At 36.3% G+C, this 19,179-nt stretch overlaps 1 protein-coding gene across 2 annotated transcripts in view; it reads right to left on the reverse strand.

Annotated features, from left to right (window-relative positions):
• Positions 1-19,179, reverse strand: part of CERT1 (ceramide transporter 1) — an 82,376-nt gene that overhangs the window by 21,415 nt on the left and 41,782 nt on the right. For both annotated transcript variants that reach the window (XM_059873255.1, XM_059873253.1), the window contains exons 4-7: positions 9,170-9,277; positions 8,253-8,391; positions 7,205-7,288; positions 1,638-1,795 (exon numbers count right to left, since the gene is read on the reverse strand). In XM_059873255.1, the coding sequence (XP_059729238.1) occupies positions 1,638-1,795; positions 7,205-7,288; positions 8,253-8,391; positions 9,170-9,277 (489 nt within the window). The remainder of the gene's footprint in view (positions 1-1,637; positions 1,796-7,204; positions 7,289-8,252; positions 8,392-9,169; positions 9,278-19,179) is intronic.

Below are 19,179 nucleotides of genomic sequence, written 5' to 3' on the forward strand. Positions count from 1 at the left end.
AACTCTCAGGTTTCAGGAGCTTTTGCTCCTTTTTGCTCCTTTTAATTCCTGGGAAAAGAAGTGGAAAGGAGTTTGTGAGCCCCTTTAAATGGACTTACTCGTGCTGTATGAGATATTAATCCGATGAGACTCCACTGAAATTTAGCCTTGAATTTGCTAACCACCTGCATCTTCCACAAGTGCTTTAAAGCTAGTTCACAAGGCAACCAAAAGAATGACAAAACCAAACCTAAATAATTTTGAATTATATTTTAACATGGTATTCTTTATTAAAATAAACTGAACTACAGGCAAGGAAAACATGGTCTAAGGAAAGTATCATCAACAGAAATGAAGAGTGTTTGTCCAGCACAGGGAAGGCTTTTGCTGTGGCATCTAACAGTAGCCTTCCGATATGTTCAAGAAACTAATAAAGAAATTGAGCCAGTCTCCTCACAGTTTACAGAAGAAGGCTGATAAATAAGCATCAGATACTGGAATAAAATTTTCACTCTAACAACAGATGAGGAGCAGACCTGCTTAGAAGAGCTGGGCTGTCTACAGCCTTGATAAAACCCTGAGCAACCTAATCTTACTCAAACTGTCCTTACTTTAAGATGAAGGTTAGCGCAAGAGAGAACTCATGAGGTCTCTATCCAATCTGAACTCCCCTATGATCTTATAAACAGGCTTCAAGTCTAGGACCTACTGTAATTCTTCCAATGCTCAGCTGAACCAATAAAGAATTGCTGACAGAAGCCAAAATACAGTGACACAGGGCTAGGCCTTTGACATATGCACAAACAATACAGAAGACAGGGTCACGGATTCGAATATGGATATATTTTTGTCTGAATATGTTCATTCTTTGAATAGTGTATCACTAAATAGAGTAAGGTTTGATACATGGCATATGTGACATCAAAACATGGAAAGAGAACGAAGGACAGCTGCAGTGCACACCAGCCAGCAATGGAAGGATTCTAGAAATTAAAGCCTGAACTCCAACCTGTTATGCCTCCAACAACAGACCTCAGACAAGAAGACAGTGCTCCTTTAGAGCTGTTACACTGGTTGAAGAGGTTCAGAATGAACTATCACTGCCTAGAGAAACAGATACTCTAACACGACACAGAAGATTTAACTGGTTAGTTTAAAGTATAACTTAATCTCACCAGTCTCCTAGAGGATAGTGAAATAATTTTATCTTGAGGAGACATAAAGTTAGAATTAGTTGTTCTCCCCAGCATTGTCACCACCTCTTATCATATTAAAACATTTCAGAGACTTGCACATCATTTTGCATGCACTGATAATTAAGTCTATGTCAGAAGGCTGTAAGCAACACACTTACTACTATGAGATAATTTCAGATTCTTTATAGATATAAAGAATATTGGACTACTATCTGAATAAGTACTGTGAAAAAAAGACTATGATGAAAAGAGCTACTATATCACCACTACATCATCAGTCAGAACAAGGCTCTTTAATATTTTATAGGGTTAATAATTTAAGCACCTAAAATTAAAAAATGCTGTACATAAAAATAAAGGCAGTTGTTTGAGTACAAAAGTTAGTAACAGCTTATTTGAAATTTCAATTTCAAACAAAAGAAACTTTTTTTTTCAACAAAAGTAAAAGGAAAATGATCTTACCTTATCTAGCCTTTTTTGCCAGCTTTCTTCACGTTTTACCATGAGTTCAATACAATGAGAGAGTGTAGCAAGGATTCCAGCAGTAGTTGCCTTGAAAGTTATAGCTTCTCCTTTAAAGTCTATGCCATTAATTCCTTTGGGTGTCACATGGGGAAACACTAAAAACACAAATATGAGATCACTGATAGCTGCCCTTAATCAAACAAGCACTTCACATGTATGTGCTATATTTGAAGACAACAGACTGGCTACAAAGTAAATTTGAAAATAAAATTCTAAAGTGATAATAATGTCCACAGTTATCCAAAGGATAAAGAAAAATATTCAAGAGGTGAAGCAGATCCTTGCAGCTTCATCTTGCTACACTGTATTTCAAGCCTGCTTCTAATGCTGTATTACTCCGCACTCTGCAAATCATGTGGGTGGGAGGGAGTGGTAATAGTTTGTAACAATAGCAGTTTGACAGCTTGAAAAGGCGCCTAATTAACACAGAGCACCTTAAAACGTATCAGACTCAGCACTGAGAAAGGAACAATTTCAAAATGTCATCAAATCCAAAATGTATAATTCAAGGTTCTTTTAAGCATATAATTACAAATTTTAAAACCTAAAAGTAAAAAGGTATAAGATAAAAGCACCAAATGTGTTGAATTTTCCAAATACTGTGAGTTTTACAGTTCCAAGAACTGCTTCATGCTGTCAACCAGGCCATCTGTTGCTAAGGCTATTTAAACAAGTCATTTAAAATGTGTGCAAAAAAAAGTACCTATTATATGTCACACTGGTACGTAGGCTGACATAATAACATATCAAGCACTGCACATGAATGTCAGAAAATATTACAAAGCAGAAGTAACAATCAACTTGAAGTTGACTGAACCCAGCAAGTTAAAGTAATTCCTGCTACTGCCAAAGAGCAAGCTCATGACTTATCACCTGGACTGACATAATTTTTTTCTCCAGTCTGTCAGTTTGTCAACATATGACTTTTACAGTTTAAAAAGTATCAATTAATTTTTGATTAACTTTATTTGTCTGCAAGAGCAAAGCAGAACTTTCAAGCAGTTCCATTCTGTAATGACAGAGCACAATGTCTGCACTTTGGGAACAGAAAGCAATCATGGTCTTCAGCATGGTGGTTTAAGTCTCTAGAGGTTTTACATGCCCCCCTTTCAGAAGGAATCCAACTCTTTTTCAAACTAGTAATTACAGACTACACACAACTTCAAATACTTCAAGAAGCAGACATACTACGGTAGAATACAACTTTATTTTTTTTTAAATCAGGAACATTCCCTAAAAGGTAAAAATGATGAGAGCTGGAGGAAAAAAAAAAAAGAAAAACAAGAGAACAAAAAAACTGTTTCAGAAATGATAATGAGCAGAGCTGCTCTTCCTCCCCAACAGCTGCAGAGAGAACACAGAGAGGACTGAGACTGACAGTGGCATAAGCTGGCAAGGAGGCGATGCAGTGTTTCCACTGAAAATAATTAAAATTATACAAGAACTTTGCCCATAATACTTCACAACTGAAAAAGATGGTTTCACACTAATAATTCCTCCTGTTGCTGTAGGCTGTGTTCACATGCAGGCTTAACAGCACAGTTATAACGCTTGCAGATGTGATTTTTCGCTCTCACTTAGGAAATATGTAGACTTGCTGAAGAAACTGCCACTAGCTGCAACATTATATAAATAATTTCAGAAATCTCTGCAGTAGAATTAAAGCGAAATACAGCAACACAGCTTAATTTTCTAGAAAAAAGAGAACTTTTGTCCCTTTCTAGGTCTCAGCCACATCTCATTAATACTTACATACATAAGCCATTCTTTAATGACTAGTCTCAGAGTAGGTGTGACAGATGCAGAGCTGCAGACTTAAAGTCACTGCCCAAAGTTTTTCAGTCATTACAATTATGGACAAAAATGAACATCTTGCAGAAGGATATAAAACCTATTTTTTTTAAAGAGATGGTCACTCAACAGGTTCCTTATGATGGATACAAGTATTTTGATTCATTCCTAATCACAGGAAATATGTCTTTCTGAAGCACGCTGGAAGATGACCTCAACCCTCACCTTAGGAACAACTGAGCTTTGGCATTTTTCAAATACAATACTAATACTTATGAGAAGATTTTCTATTTGGAGAGACCAAATATATTTCTGATTCCTTTTCTATACTTTTTTTCATGTAGGCTACACATTGATTATTTCAGAATTAAATCAGGCATCTGGAGATCTATGTTTAAAGGTAAAGACTAATAGGAAAGGGTTCTTACTGTTGCAAGTGCTCTTTGGTTATCAAACTGCAAGTCATCAACTGAAAAAAGCAGGATAATTTTGTCTCCCACCCTAACTTCAATTTCAACATCTTCCAAGCAGTTCATTTTTCCCTATCCCATCTACACTCTGTTTATGACTTGCTTTCTCTTTTGTTTCATACAAGGGATTCTTCATACCATTCTTTAACTTTCAGTAGCTCTTTAGCTTTTCTCTCCTAGACCTCTGTTAGGATAGGTGTTTCCCTTCTTGTTGCCAAGATTCTGCTGGTAACACCTTCCCACTGTTTGATCAAATCTGTTTTCCAGAAAAACAGGAAAGTATTCTAAACAGAGTAAGTAGAAAGATGTTCTTCCACTTTTTTTTCTATTTTATGCTCCCTTAACATATTATATCTCTAAAGTAATTCTAAGTGAAAAACAAATATTTGTGTTCATGATCCATTTCTTGATGCCTACTGTTGTTATCCTCTGTGGATTGCAATAGGATCAATATGATTAATTTTCCTCTAAGAACAACCCCAGTTTTTCAGCAATATTTTGGCAAATATTTTTCCTCAATTCAAAGCACAAAAATCCAGTATAAATCTCTGCTGTAACTCACATCATATTTCTCTCCTTCAGCCTTTGTACCATTTCCATCTTTATAGTTCCAGTACAAAAGACATCTTCCATATTCAAAGTGGTTCCTTAAGTAGGTTACTCCTGCTCTTCTTATTCTTAGAAAATTTAAATCTAAATATGCTCTCTTTCCTGAGGGGATGAATGGGAACACTTAGAGATCAAGACTCTACATTCCTGAATATAAGATCCCAATGGGCAAATATGCATCAGCCAGACACCATACCTTAGTGTTTTATATAAATTATTATAGTTCCAATTACCAGATCTTGTAATTGGAAAGTGGCCAATATATTTAAACAACTTCACAGTACTCTACCTACCTCTTCACCTAAATATCCTATAGAACACAGAAAAGAGAAAGCCTCCCTTCAAAGCAGTACACAAATGTCCATACTTACAACAACTTTCTCCTCCCACCCAGAGAACAAATTACAGAAGTCAATTTGAATATGGCCCCTTGAGTCAGTCTTAAATCTAATAATTTGAGCTTTAGATTGGTGCACTAGTAGTTTGAACAGCAGGCTTACACATTCCATCATATCATAACAAGCTAAATTAAGAGGTTGAACCAATGCATCACTTCCTGAATCACTGGCAGGAGAACCATCTCAGAATAAACAGGCAACCACCTGTAAGCTACAGTTAATTACAAGTTATTGTTAGAGTCCTTCCAGGATGAGATAGAAATTCCAAGAAGAGTACCTGAAATTTGAGAAACCAAATTTTAACAGCTGCTCTGAGGCTAAGCTTTAAAAAGGGTGAAGTTCAAGATAAATCTTTTATTGCCAGTTCAGTCTGACCTTTTCTTTCTGCCCAATACATGAGCATGGCTGCCTCAACCTGAGACACCTACTTCCACCACTGTATCACTTTTAATTCCACTTTAAGACAGACAGTCTAATTATTAATTTCTAATCAAGCTTTGCAGCACTCAGCTACTAAATATTTAATTAATTTAGCCATTAGAAATCAGACTGAGACACAGAAAAACTGAAATGGGGATAAATATTTTCAGAGAAATAATTGATCAAAAGTAAATTTAATGGAATACAGGACTCAACTGGAATTAGAAGTTCTGCAAAACGCAAGGGGTTGCAGAATTATTACCTGTAGTGAGCTATAGTGAGTGAGTTTATACAGGTATCCATAACACAAGTATCAATTTCTTAGCATGTAAGTTCCCAAAAGTTTGATGACCAGCTTCATTAAAAATACAGACTTTCCTAATGACATTCCCCACAGTATATGCATATATATTGCAGATGTGCCAGAACAACATAGATATGAAAAGATTTTCTACCAGTACATTAAGCTGAAACTCCTACACGACTGCACAAAAATTGAGTTTGACAAAGACATCTCTTCCAAAATGAATCATGCAGTAAAATTAAACTCTTACTTAGCATTTGTTAAAGGCTTTTTCAGTTTTCTGAAATCTAACTTAACAGTTGTTAAAAAAAAAAAAGTACAGTTTCATACAGACAACAAGGTTAGTGGAGCCATACACCTGCTTGCACTTGTTTCAAAACTTCTCTGTTATGCTACTTAGTCTCTGAAATCAGCATTACAATTAGTACTCAGTAGAAAAATCTACTTTTGTGATGAATTCTGGAAGTAACCTGAAAAACTCCTTCCATTCTGTTTCCTTTTCTCTTCCATCACAACAGTTGTGGATATGCTTTAGAAAAAGCACTTAAATACAAGAAGGAAATATGTAATACATGGGAACAACAGCCAATTGAAAATAAAACAGAAGACACAGAAAAGGCTTATTTTGCCCTATATTTTCTAGGTTCTTCATGAAAGTATTTATATTTCTAAAAACATTTCTGGTGAGTACTTTGGGAGATTCCATCACACTTGAAACTGGAGGTGCAACTTCTAAGCTTTGTGAATCAAGTCTAAGAAATACCTTAGGACTAATTGAATTGCCAACAAGTAGAGAGTGTAAACACTAGAATATTAGAGTCAGAAAACATGAGAAGGTCTAAGAAAAATGCCAATACAGTTTAAATGCACACACAACTTTGTCCAGGCCAGAACTATCAAATTTCTCGAACAGAAAGACTCGCATGAGTTCTTCACATTTGTTGTATGGGTACAGTGAGTAAAATAACCAGTTCATTTATGATAAAAATAAAAATCAGAATTCTGCTCATTATAATAAAGTAAAGGACAGCAAAAAGCTCTAAAATTAAGATAAATGAGAATCAGTAATTGTGTTGTCTTAACCATTCCACAGCCACAGTACTTGTGAAAACCACAGGGGGACATTCCTAAGTGGAAAAGCACTGAACTCCACCAGACTCCTAAAGCAGGTAACACTTGCAATAACCTGATCCAAAATCTCAGTTCCCAATATTTGAATAAGGCAGCTGTTTCAACAGAATTTTGTAGCAACAACGACTTTAGACACAGAATAGGAAATTACAGCTTGACAAACTTCCATTAGTATTTCTGTGAATTAAGAATAACTCAGAGAATCACCAAAAGTTGCTATAGAATTATAATGTGACTAAGAACTTCCATTCACATACGCTTAAATAGCTATTCTTGCCATTTTCTGCTTAGAAAAGAGCACAATACACCTGTCTTGAACCAGACATATCACCATACCATTCATTCTAATTCTCATCACTGAAAGAATTGGGACATACTTACATTTTTCCTTACTGCTGTTACTGTTTTGTACAAAATCTCCATCAGGACGTACTGTAGGGAAATCATCTTCATCATCTTCTACCACTAGATTTGAGAGAGAGTGTATTATGGGAGTGAGAAAGCTTTTCTAGTTCTTTGGTGTGCAAGAAAGAATCAAGACCATCTTCAAGGTTAGCCAGCAATTTTACTTGTAACAACAGTCATGACCCCTCCTCCCTTTTGCATTTGGCTTACTTTTTTTGACCCAAGACCACTACCAGTGTAAATGTCAGTTAACAGCAGAATCTGACATTGCTCAGCATTGAAGTTTAGCATTCAATTCTCTAATGAGAGCAACATACTTTGGTGTTACAGGTGGATAAGCAGGAGACATGATTCAATACCTATCTAATCTTCTGCGCTGGAAAGTTTAAAAACAAAGTGGAATTGCACTTCTCTGGTATTTTACTGCTACAGAAAGTTTCACACTGCCAGAACAAACACAGGGATGAATATAAATGCCTCAGTAGAATGTGCAGATATGGTGACAAGCTGTGCTCTGGTATAAGGAATTCAGAGACATGTAGGCATCCACATCACATTCTAGTATGGTCTCAAGTGTGCATTCAGTGCTCTATTTTCAGCCAATACACCTCAGAAGCATTACTTAAGGCAGCAGTTTTGACTTTTGACAAAAACCAGAGTATTGTTTCTATCAAATCTAATATCCCATTTGTTTTTTCAAAATAAAAGAGAGAGACAGCAATAAATTTAATTCATGAGAGTTAGAAGTTGGTGTTCTATAACAAAACACTTAAAAAGAGCACTGCTTTTGTACAGTTGACAGCTACAAGTTAACATCAAGCAGATTTTAAAGCAAATCTAAATTATAAAGTAAAAATAATTCACATGTTTATGCAGTTATGCAAATGATTGATCCTTTACTAAACTAAATTTAGGATACATATTTTATTTATAAGACATTAAATTGTATTGTTACAGTATCAAGAGGTTTCCTCGGTAAAAAGCTACATTCTATGGAGGGAAGGGTTTTCAGCTACAGTGTTACCTTTATCCCTCTGGAGTTCATCTTTGGAAACTGCATCTGCACAAGCATCAAAGTATTTCTGTAAAGTATCAACTTGTCTACACAAGATGTCTCTAAAGGTTTCCATTTCAGCAAGCTTCTCACGTAAGCTATGGCCCTTCTGAAAATACAAATGAAAAAAGCCTGAAATGTTTCTACATACTCAACAGTATCTTGATGCAGTATCTTTTAAACAAGATATTTCTGCAGCTATGAAGAAGAAATTGAAGCACACTAAGGACATTATAGGTATCAGCAATTATGGAATACTGTTAATGTCAGAAGAAACCATATCTGAGTATTCATTCCTTACTCATTTTGTCACTGGTCTCAAGGTTTTCTCTTGACAGCACCTGCTACTTCAGAGCACTCCACAAAACCTTATTAAAAAGTGAACTTACATGCTACCAGCCTTATACATATTTGCCTGAAGGCAGTCAGCTCCACTTTAAGATCTTTATTTCAAACCTTATTCCCTTTTCTTGTTTTTCCTTTTCTGAAGTACAGCACACTCAGTTCATATATTAAATATTCATACGCATGACACAAGAAATGCCATAATTTTTCAGGCAGGGCTATATCACACTCATTAAGCTACAGAATTAGTGTTTGTTTTCATTTGGAGCCCAGGATATTTGGTGAGTAAACTAGAAAAAGTTAATGAACACACTCACTAGTTTGATTTTCTTGCCACGGAAGACGACACCTCAGTTTAAAAGGGACAATTGTGTGAGAGGCATGAGAGAGCTTTCCATATCATCTGTATGATGGACTACTCATATTCAAGCTAAATATTTAGTGTTTTTTCTATAATTATGTGAATAAGTCTTCATATGTTCTTTTTTTTCCCAGTTGCATGTTATTTATGCATGAATATTAGGAAAACTTTTTGCACCAACCTTGAATGAAGAGGTGGATGTTGCAGAGTAGCCACTTGCTCCAGAGACAAGAGACACCATGGAGCCATGACGTCGCAAACTTGACTCTGATCCATAGCCAGATTCAGTCTAAAAATCAAACCACACAAAAAACTAGAGTGATGAGGCTTTTGATAAAACAAATACTGTAAACAAAATTAATGCAATTTTCTCTGAAACCCACCCACTTGTTTTTTGTAGTAAAGGTTTAAATAACTCAAACTGTCCCTGCATCTAAGATGTTGATATAGTATCTGTGAAGTTATTATAAACTTATTTTTTATTATTGATTAATCAATTTGTAAAATAATTTGTTACCTACCATGAATCATGTGTCCCCAAAAGGACACAGCAATATATATTAAACGGTATAAAAAAGGGACAGTGTTTCATTAATTTGGTTTATGTAATTCCTAAGAAGTAACTTTCACACAGCCTATTAAAAAAACTTACATTACTCTACAATTAATTGGGGGATTAAACATGGTTCAGTCTCAAGACAATCAACTTCAGTTACTCTGTCCAATCATACAAATAGTACCATTTTCTTTTTAAAAGCAACAAAAAAGAAATCAAAGAAAATCAGACAATTACTTCTATCAAGTTTTTTTCCTGTTTCAGGCTTCTTCAGCAAAATGATTTATACTAGACTGAAATTAATATTTCATGAGAACAAAAGTCTACATAAAACAAGGCAAAACTAAAAGTAAGAGGAAGGATACAATAATAGTAACTAACTAAACAATGAAAAAAGAAAAATATCTCTTTATTAGAATAACATTTAGAAGATCAAAAATGGAGTTTGACAAATCTCCTCACAAGTCAAACAGAAACAGATACTGAGGAACTGAAGGAAAATAAATTCCTCTAAATGTTAATCTAAATGATGTGCATGGCAAAGGAGATGAAAAATCTTGACAGAGAATGTAAGCAATAAACAGATGGTTCGGAATAATATACGAAATACTGTTAGCAGATGAGTTTGATCAAGTAGAGACAACAGTGAAGGACTTCTGACAGAAACAAATTCTGCAGTAGCACCAAAATTCCAGTGGGGCAGGGAGAGGGGAGACAAAATAAACGGTACAGAACAAAGAAGAAGCAATTATGAAATTCCAGTTGTTGTACATTTTATGGAAAAACTGGGAGCTGTATAGGCTTTGAGAAGGCAGGAGAGTATGGATAAGTTAAAAAGCAGGAAAAGGTAAAGAGTTCTTTGAAGTGTTGGTTAAGAATTTGGGCAAAGTGGGACAAAGTATGTATGTCTGAGTTACAAGTAAGAGTCTGGGCATATGACTGCTTTGTTTCTGGGCATATGACTGCTTTGTTTCAAAAGCATTTAAAAAGCATAAACCTGAAAACAAGAGTAACCCAACACTTTGAAAGATTACTTTTAAATTTTCCTTTAAACACAAATATAAAAAGACTTCACTGTTTTAATCAGTATCTTCAATATTAAATTAAGCATATGCCAGAAATCCTAAAATGACCCAATATGCTTTTATTATAGTCAGTTTGACAGTGAAAATTCATTTAATTTTCTCTGTAACTTGTACACACTAGGAAAGATGATAAAACTTCATTTTAATAGGATATGGCTTAAAGAACAGATACATTTTAAAATATAGCCAAAATACTTCATTGATGTTAGAGTATTTTAACTAAAGATAGGAAGTGTTTTCTTATTTTGTCCCTAAAGTGAGAAAGACACATCTATGCAAGACCTTGCTTTAAGCTTAGGAAGCGAAATTTCTGGATTTCTTTACTTGAGATTTAGTCAAATACACACCTATATAGTCCTACTTTAGAACTTCCAAGAATATTGTAAACTTGTAAGTGGAAAATCTGATGTCTTAATAGTCTACATCTGAATTAATTCCCTTTCTTCTGATATTATGCATACAGTCGACATTCAGCTAATTTAGTTCCCAAAATAAAAACTGAAAGTGAAAGAAAAAAACCCCAACCCTTCTTTCTACATCAATATGTAAGCTTAATTTTTTTAAAGTACCTTTTCAGCAGAATATTTATTTCTCCCATTTATGCCTGTGATAATTATTTCCACTAAATAATCAATCCACACTACAGAGTCGTACATGTAACAGCATACACAATTATATGGATACAGCTATCAGCTTGCAAAGTCTACCAATAAAAACGTGCAACATTATTAACTATTTGTTATCAAGAAGCAAATTCAGCAGGCATTAAGAGCAGACTGAACAGCACTCATCATGAATCAAAAGCATGTACATTCACAGACCATGTTCACAAAACTGTCACACAATTATATTTGAACATTCAAGAGGAAAAAAACATAAAATTACATTGAGGATACTTATTTTTCACAAGAATCGGAAAATAAGTACTCATTTCTAACTGCTGCATAGACAAGCCATCCTGCTCACAGCAGACACATGCAGGCAGATGAACACAAACAAAGAAAGCATGAATCATGCAAAGCCCCACCATTCTACTACCGCAACATCTAAACGAGAGCAGGTCACTGCCGCATTTATGTCTTGCAAAGCAGATCATCGTTAACTAATCACTGCAGAAATAATAATTTACATTGAGAAGAGGAATGAAGACAACGTTTCTTCTGTTTATACAAATTTTAATTTTCCAAGATAAAAACTGGAAAAGTCGGTAGAGTTCATATGATAGAAATCAACAGTCTCTGATTGAAAACAAAATTACATGTAGAATTTGTATCAATTCATACCATCAAGCACTAATGCCAAATCGCCATGCTCGATAAAAAGATGTTCTCTGAAATTCCATGCATATATCACAGCTTCAAAGCTACAGTAAAATTGGCATTTGATAGTAATTGCAACACCTTCAGATTTCTAAGGCAATGCACGAAATCCATTAATCCTTTTGTTACAACAGACAAGAGGAAAGAGCCACATGATCCAAAGCTGATCCTTTAACTGGAGCAGATGCTAGTATCAGCAACAAGGCAGTACGTCAGAAAAGCTGCTTTCAAAAAAAAAAGCTAAGTATTTGCAGAATCATATTGCAGATCTCTGTTACTGCTCGCACTGATCCTTAAGTGGAAAATAATACCCTTGAATAAAGCACAGACTCAAAGCAAAGTTCTCCCACTTAAAAAATCAAATAAAGCAAATTATTCTCACGTCTTCACGGAATTCTTTTGATTTTGTGTTAATATGCACCTGTGAAGTACTTCAATGTACGGTTGTTCACCAAGGCAGATATATTGAGTTAGCATTATAAATTATTTATTATTTTACATAACACAACCAGCAGGCAGCTCCTCCCTCTAAGGCATACAGCTCACTCAAAAGGTGATGGAACAGATATTAAGGACACAGTGACTCTAATCTCATTCCCTACAGTATTTGTGAAAATACACACAATCCCAGTCAAATATCCAAGAGATCAAGCCACAATACCTTAAGAAAAATACAGAAGATAGAAAAGGTAGTAACACAAAGGAGCTGGAAGGTACTATGAAAGGCTTGGTGGAAAATAAGCAGATAAGCCCTGTAAAACAACTGCGCTCCAAAGGCAACGTTTAGACTTGCTGCAAATGCTTCAGAAAGATGGGTTAGTGCATGGATCAGCCAAGGCAGGGCTACCCTAGGAAATTATTGTAGACAGTAAGAACACAACAGACACTAGACTTTGGGCAGTACAAGGATGCATTTCTGAGGACTGAAATTAAAGATATAATTATCATGTGACTGTAGGTCTGATTTTTCCAATTGTTCTGAAGCTGCTGACAATGGAAATTTAGGGTTGCAAAACTAAGGTGGTAGTTAGCAGGAAGGCACAGATAAAAATTCACAATCCAGGTCAGGGCAGCTGAATAGTGATTCCCCACCCACAGCCTCCCAAGCAGAATGCAGATGACTATTTAAAAGAAAAGAGTTTTTAATCTGACCTTTTATTGCAACTCCAAAAACAAGGAAAGACATGTAGACCTAACTTTCCTCCAGCAGTGACGTATGTTGCAATTCCATAGTAAACACTCAGGTTATGTGCACAGGAGCAATCCCCAGGAATTCCAAATTCAAAAACACATATAAAAATAAAACTCTTTGCTGAGCAAAAGTACCAAACCCCAAGCTGACAATAACTGCAGCATTTAGTGTACTTAGTAATTAAACTAAAGCAGTTTGTACTCCTGGGTTATGGGACTATGAGCAAATCTGGGAGAGGCTACATTTATCCCTTCTGTGAATCTGGGTTGTCAGGAAAGGGACAGGTAAGGTCTGTATTGTAATATAAGAATTAATAAATTCCATTCTATTAGATACCGGCAAAAAAATCACTGATGTTTTGGCGTCAGTTCCCAATGCACTAAAAGAAGTGTTGTTGCTTGTTTCCATGCTCTGAAACCTAGTGGATTTTAAAGAATGAATTAATTCTATTACATATTGTCTGGCTAGCACTTGTGCAACTGTGCCTTTAAAAAAAGAACAGTTATGATCCCAAGTGAAAGCAGTAGTCACAACAGTATTTTTAGCAGTTATACAAAACTGCATAATAGTTATATTAAATATTATTACATCGTCACATTGTATAAAATTCAAAATGGAGTGTTGCCAGGGTTAAGTGGTAACTAAGGCAGATGAGCCAGGCAGATGAGGAGTAGGAAAAACTGCTGCAGGGGTCTGAGAACTGGCTCTCTCATGGAGCATCCACTAGGTGGGAGGGAAAGCCTATGCCTTGCAGGGACTGAGCATGTAGGGAAAACCCAGCCTGTCTCAACCAGGAATAGAGCAAAGAGACTAAGGCACATACTGTGTTCACAGTTAACAGGCATTTAGGCAATCTTATTTATCCTTCAAAATGGCAAGGAAGGAGTGATTGCCTCTTACTCCAGTTGTTGGTTTAGTTTAATTTTTTAATCAAAGATAGTTAAGTATTACAATAATATCACCTCTGTAGAACCAGAAAAATGTATCCACCACCAGTATTATGGTGAAGAATCTTGGGCTAAAGACCACAATGATATTTCCAAAGAGCATAGTTAAACAGCAATGGGGGTTTATTCACCTTTGTGAAAAGGTACTTGTTGCAAGCCTCAGCCTGTTCTAGATATGAACTTGAGAGGCCTACACTTTGTTTAATCAGAATAAACATTTTCCTAACAAGAAACACTAGGATTCAAAGTACAGGTGCAGGCAAGGTTCTTACTTGCACTAAAAGAAATGGACTACAAAAAGCTTTCCAGCCATACAGAATATATCTATCAGCAGATAAATAGTCTTAGCTATCTATGCTTCTTTATCAATGAGAAGAAAAACTGCCAAAGCAAATGTTCCTGCAAAACTCACAGTCCCTTGTTCATCTACTGCAATTAGCAGTTACCTTCGCACTGCTAAATTCAGAAACTGTTTGTTTTTTCCCTTCTAATCTTTAAATATTTAGCCATCAGAATAGATATTTATATCAAATGGCTGGCGTAATGTAATATATGGTAGAACTGGAGGATAAAAAAGATGAAATTATCGAATTTCACAATACATTTGACAAAGAATTTAAGGAAAATTATCTCACACCCTAAGGAAATACATGCAAACACATGCTGTTTAAATTGCCATGTCCTAACAGTAATTTGGAAAAAGTGGGGAAAAAAAGGGTTTACTTTTAATACATTTCTTGTTTTGAACATCACATCCTATTAAAACTAACACAATTTTCTTCACTTTCAAAACCTATTAATCTACTCTTATTTCCTTCTTGCTGTATCCCTTCTCAACACCTACTTCCTTCAAAAACAACAGAGGCTCACTGACACATTTGAACCAAAAAAAGTTTTATGAAATAAGGGACTCCAAGACAGGCAACTTTTTGTCATGTTCCCAATACAGCTTTAGATTGCTCAAGTTGTCCAGGGTTGAAGATTCATAAAAACTAGTACTGCTGTTGAGTCAAAACCATGTTTGTTAAAAATCAAAGCCCAGTCTAGTTTAAAAGCTCTTAGCACAACAGCACTCTGCCATCTCTAGAAGTGCATTTCTAATCATACATCTATTTAACAACATAAAGATTCCATATATTAAGCTCAAATTATCTAGGCAATAATTCTGTCCAAAGGTAATTTTACTTTCAAACAACAGATTAACATATTGGATATTAAGTATCAGAGTTCTGTAGGCGTAATTATCTAATGGTAGGACAAGAGTTTGTCCTAATGGTAGGACAAACTCTACCATTCGGCATGACAGGCAGAAAATAATCGGAATCATTAAGGCTGGTAAAGACTTCCTAGATCATTGAATCCGAACTTTGACCCAACATCACCATGTCAAATAGACCACAACACTTAGTCCCACATACAGACTTTTACTGTATGCCTCCAGAGGCTCCATGAGTTTCCTGGGCAGTCCATTCCAATACCTGATCACCCTTTCATTGAAAAAATTCTTCCCAATGTCCAATCTGCAGAGCCTTCCTACCCTCCAGCAGATCAACACTCCCACCTGTCATGGTCTGAGCCTCAAACCACGACACCACCAAACTTGTTACCTGCAAACTGAGTGAGGATGCCCTTGATCCCCTCATCCAGATTGTGAGACACAACACAGAACTGGACTCAATGCTGAGCCCTGGGGAACAGGGCTGACCTGCCACCAGCTGGATGTAACTCCATCCACTGCCACTCTCTGGTCTTGACTATGCAGCTGGCTTTTTACCCAGTGAACAGTTTACCTGTACAAGCCATGGGCCAGTTTCTCCAGGATAATGCTATCAGAAATGGTGTCAAAGGCTTTACCGAAATCTAGATAAAAAACATCTGCAGCCTTTCCCTCCTCCACTAAGCAGGTCACTCTGTCATAAAAGGAGATCAGGTTGGTCAGGCAGGACCTGCCTTTCACAAATCCATGCTGGCTGGGCCTGATGACCTTGTTGTTGTGTATGTGCCAGTCATCACACTCAAGATACTCTTATGTTCCATAACCTTCCCCAACACTGAGGTCACCAAGGTCAAGCTGACAGGCTGTAGTTCCCCAGATCCTGCTTCTGACCCTTCTTGTAGGTGACACTTGTAAATCTCCAGCTATCTGGAGTGTCCCTGGTTAAACTAGGATTGATCATAAGTGATGCAGAGAGGCTTGGAAAGGTATTTCATCAGCTCCCCCACTCTTCTTGGGTGAATCTCATGGCCCCACAGACTTGTGAGTAGCTAAGTGTCATGATGGGGGGGGGGTCACTTTCTCCTGAGTTACAGGAAGTCTATTCTGATCCCTATTCCTATTTAGCAGCTCAGGGGGCTGCTTGCCCTGAGGATATTTGATCTCTCTGTAAAGACTAAGGCAAAGAAAGTATTAAGTACCTCAGCCTTTTCCTCATCTTTCGTGACAGCGCTGCCCATCCACATGCCCATTAAAGGACGGAGATTTTCCCTGGCCCTCCTTTTGTTGTTAATGCATTTGGAAAAGCATCTTATCTTATACAGCAGTGATCAGACTGTGTTCTAGCTAAGGTTTCCCCTTTCTCGTTTTTTCTCTACATGACTTACCAACATCCTTGTACTCTTCCTGAGGTGCCTGCCCCAACCTACACAGGAAGCAAGATCTTAAGTCAAATGAAGCTGGTGGAGGATCTGGAACACAAGTCTGATGAGGAGTGGCTGAGAGACTTGGAGTAGCTCAGCCTGGAAAAAAAGGAGGCTCAGAGAAGACCTTTCCACTCTCTACAGTAACCTGAAAGGAAGCTGTAGTGAGATGGGTGTGAGTCTCTTATTACAAGTACCAAGTGTCAGGACAAGCAGAAATGGCCTCAAGTTGCAGCAAGGGAGGTTTAGTTTAGACATAATTAATTTTTTTTTCATGGAAAGGGTTGTAAAACACTGGAATATACTGCTCAGGGAAGTGGTGGTGTCACCATACCTGAAAATGTTAAAAAAATGCATGGATAGGGCATTTGATAACATGGTTTAGTGGTGAACATGGTGGTAGTGCTGGGTTGACAACCGAATGTGGAAATATTAAAGATTGTTTTCAGTCTTAACAATTCTATGATATACTTGATGGCTTACCAAGATCTAAAAAAGTTACATGAAAATATTGTTTTATCAAGATTAAAAGAAGATTGTTTTAAAGACTAAAACCACATTCTATAAATCGCATTTTAGTTTATGAGTAAAGAACAAGTCCAACATAATGCTAAAGAGATAAATTATCTAAATACTTCTAATGTTTAGCTGTAAGACCTAGCCACAGAGACAGAAGGGCAAAGATATGCATATAAAGTAGAGGTCACATCAAAAAACTTTATAAGCAAACTCAGATTATGAGTTTATCTAACTTAAAAGCTTTGTATATTTCATGCAAAATACACATTTGGATATCTAAAGGGATAAAAATTCAGATAATTTCCAAAACCTTGGTGAATCACAAATTCAAAACATGACAGTATGTCCTTCTGTCACAAGGTTTCACAATACTCTGTGGTCTAACAGATCAGGACTGGGAAAATTAAGTTGTGATACACTCACACGACTTTTGGGTTAGTACCAGTTCATCTGTTTAATCTCCCCAAGTCAGTATCGTGTGTGACCACTAGAGGGAAATAGCGAAAAGGAAACAGACACCGCTGGAGGTTACTAGTGGTCTTTGACCAGTAGTAACCCTTACCCTATTTCTGCTTCAGTTCCCTGGGCATAGAAACCTCCTTTTCTTGGTAGACAGTTAAAACCAGAGCAGTTTTACCTTTAGCCTTTATAATTACATTTGAGACAAATTGCTTAGAGAGGATAAAGTTTTCCACACAGCATGCAAGTAGCAACAATGACATTTAGCGCTGAATGGATGACAGTGCATTAGAAATTGTAACAGAGATTTAAGAAATTATTCTGAAGTCACACTTCTCAGCCAGCTCGAAACAGTGAACCAACTAAGAACACACTCATTTTCAGTTAAGACTGTCCAAAGACATAGTACCTGCAAATCATTCTGACAAATGATCTGGCTCAGATTCTTAGAACTTCATCTGACAAGTAGTTAGGCTCAATATAATTTAGCTTTAAAAAAGTTTAATAGTTGTCTCAGAGAAAATTGGGCACACGTGTCTCAAACACCATGTTCAAGTAGAAGATTTTTCTTTATGTTCAGCTGCTCTGTCATTAGTCTGCAAATACACTGCTCACCATTAAAATCATATATATATGATTTTAATATACCAGCCAGGCAAACAGACACAGGATTTCTTCATATACAGGTTATACATTAAGTAGACCCTCACCAAACTGGTTCTCCCTGCATGTATGCTCATTTTGAGAAGAGCTGGAAGAAACAAAGTTTTATTTAAAGCCTACCAAACCCATTTAAAGCCTACCAAACCCATTTAAAGTAATGAAGTAATGATACAGACATATTTCATCTGAAATAAGTTATTTACTGTATTCATAACACTTAAGTTTATACAGGCTTATTTGGGAGTTTGCAAAACTGTTTTATAAAAAGCAACTTTCAGAAAGCTCATCTTTGAAAACTAAAAGATTAACTGATATTACATACAATATTAACAAACATATCAGTAAAGATATTAAACTCACTTGCCAATACAAGTACAACCTCCACACTATTATTGATGCAAAAAAACCCCCCCAGACTGCTTTTATTTGCTGAAAGCAAATACCCTCTGTGTAATAGGGAAAACAACTTCAAGCACAGCACAGGTCTCTACAATAAGCTGACCTACCCTGACCTTGAAGGAAAAATCTGGAAACTGTTTGGAAAACAGCTGACAAAAGGCTGCTTCTAGTACACTGGAGGAAAGGAAAGCAAATCAAAGGATCTAGATCCTAAAATGTTCAGGACTTTGAAGATAAATGCTATCATGAGTTCTACACAGAACTGTAATACTCTTGGTCCTTATTAGGCTATGCTTTGGGACTAGACTAAGCTTTGGGACACCATTTTGGTCTTACTTTGCTTTCCAGAGGGGTAAAAAGTATAAACAAGATAAAGGGTGCCAGAACAGAGCTGGTACCAACACAAAACCTCCCT

This window comes from Haemorhous mexicanus, chromosome Z (assembly GCF_027477595.1).
Source record: "Haemorhous mexicanus isolate bHaeMex1 chromosome Z, bHaeMex1.pri, whole genome shotgun sequence".
NCBI classification, from domain to species: Eukaryota; Metazoa; Chordata; class Aves; order Passeriformes; family Fringillidae; genus Haemorhous; species Haemorhous mexicanus.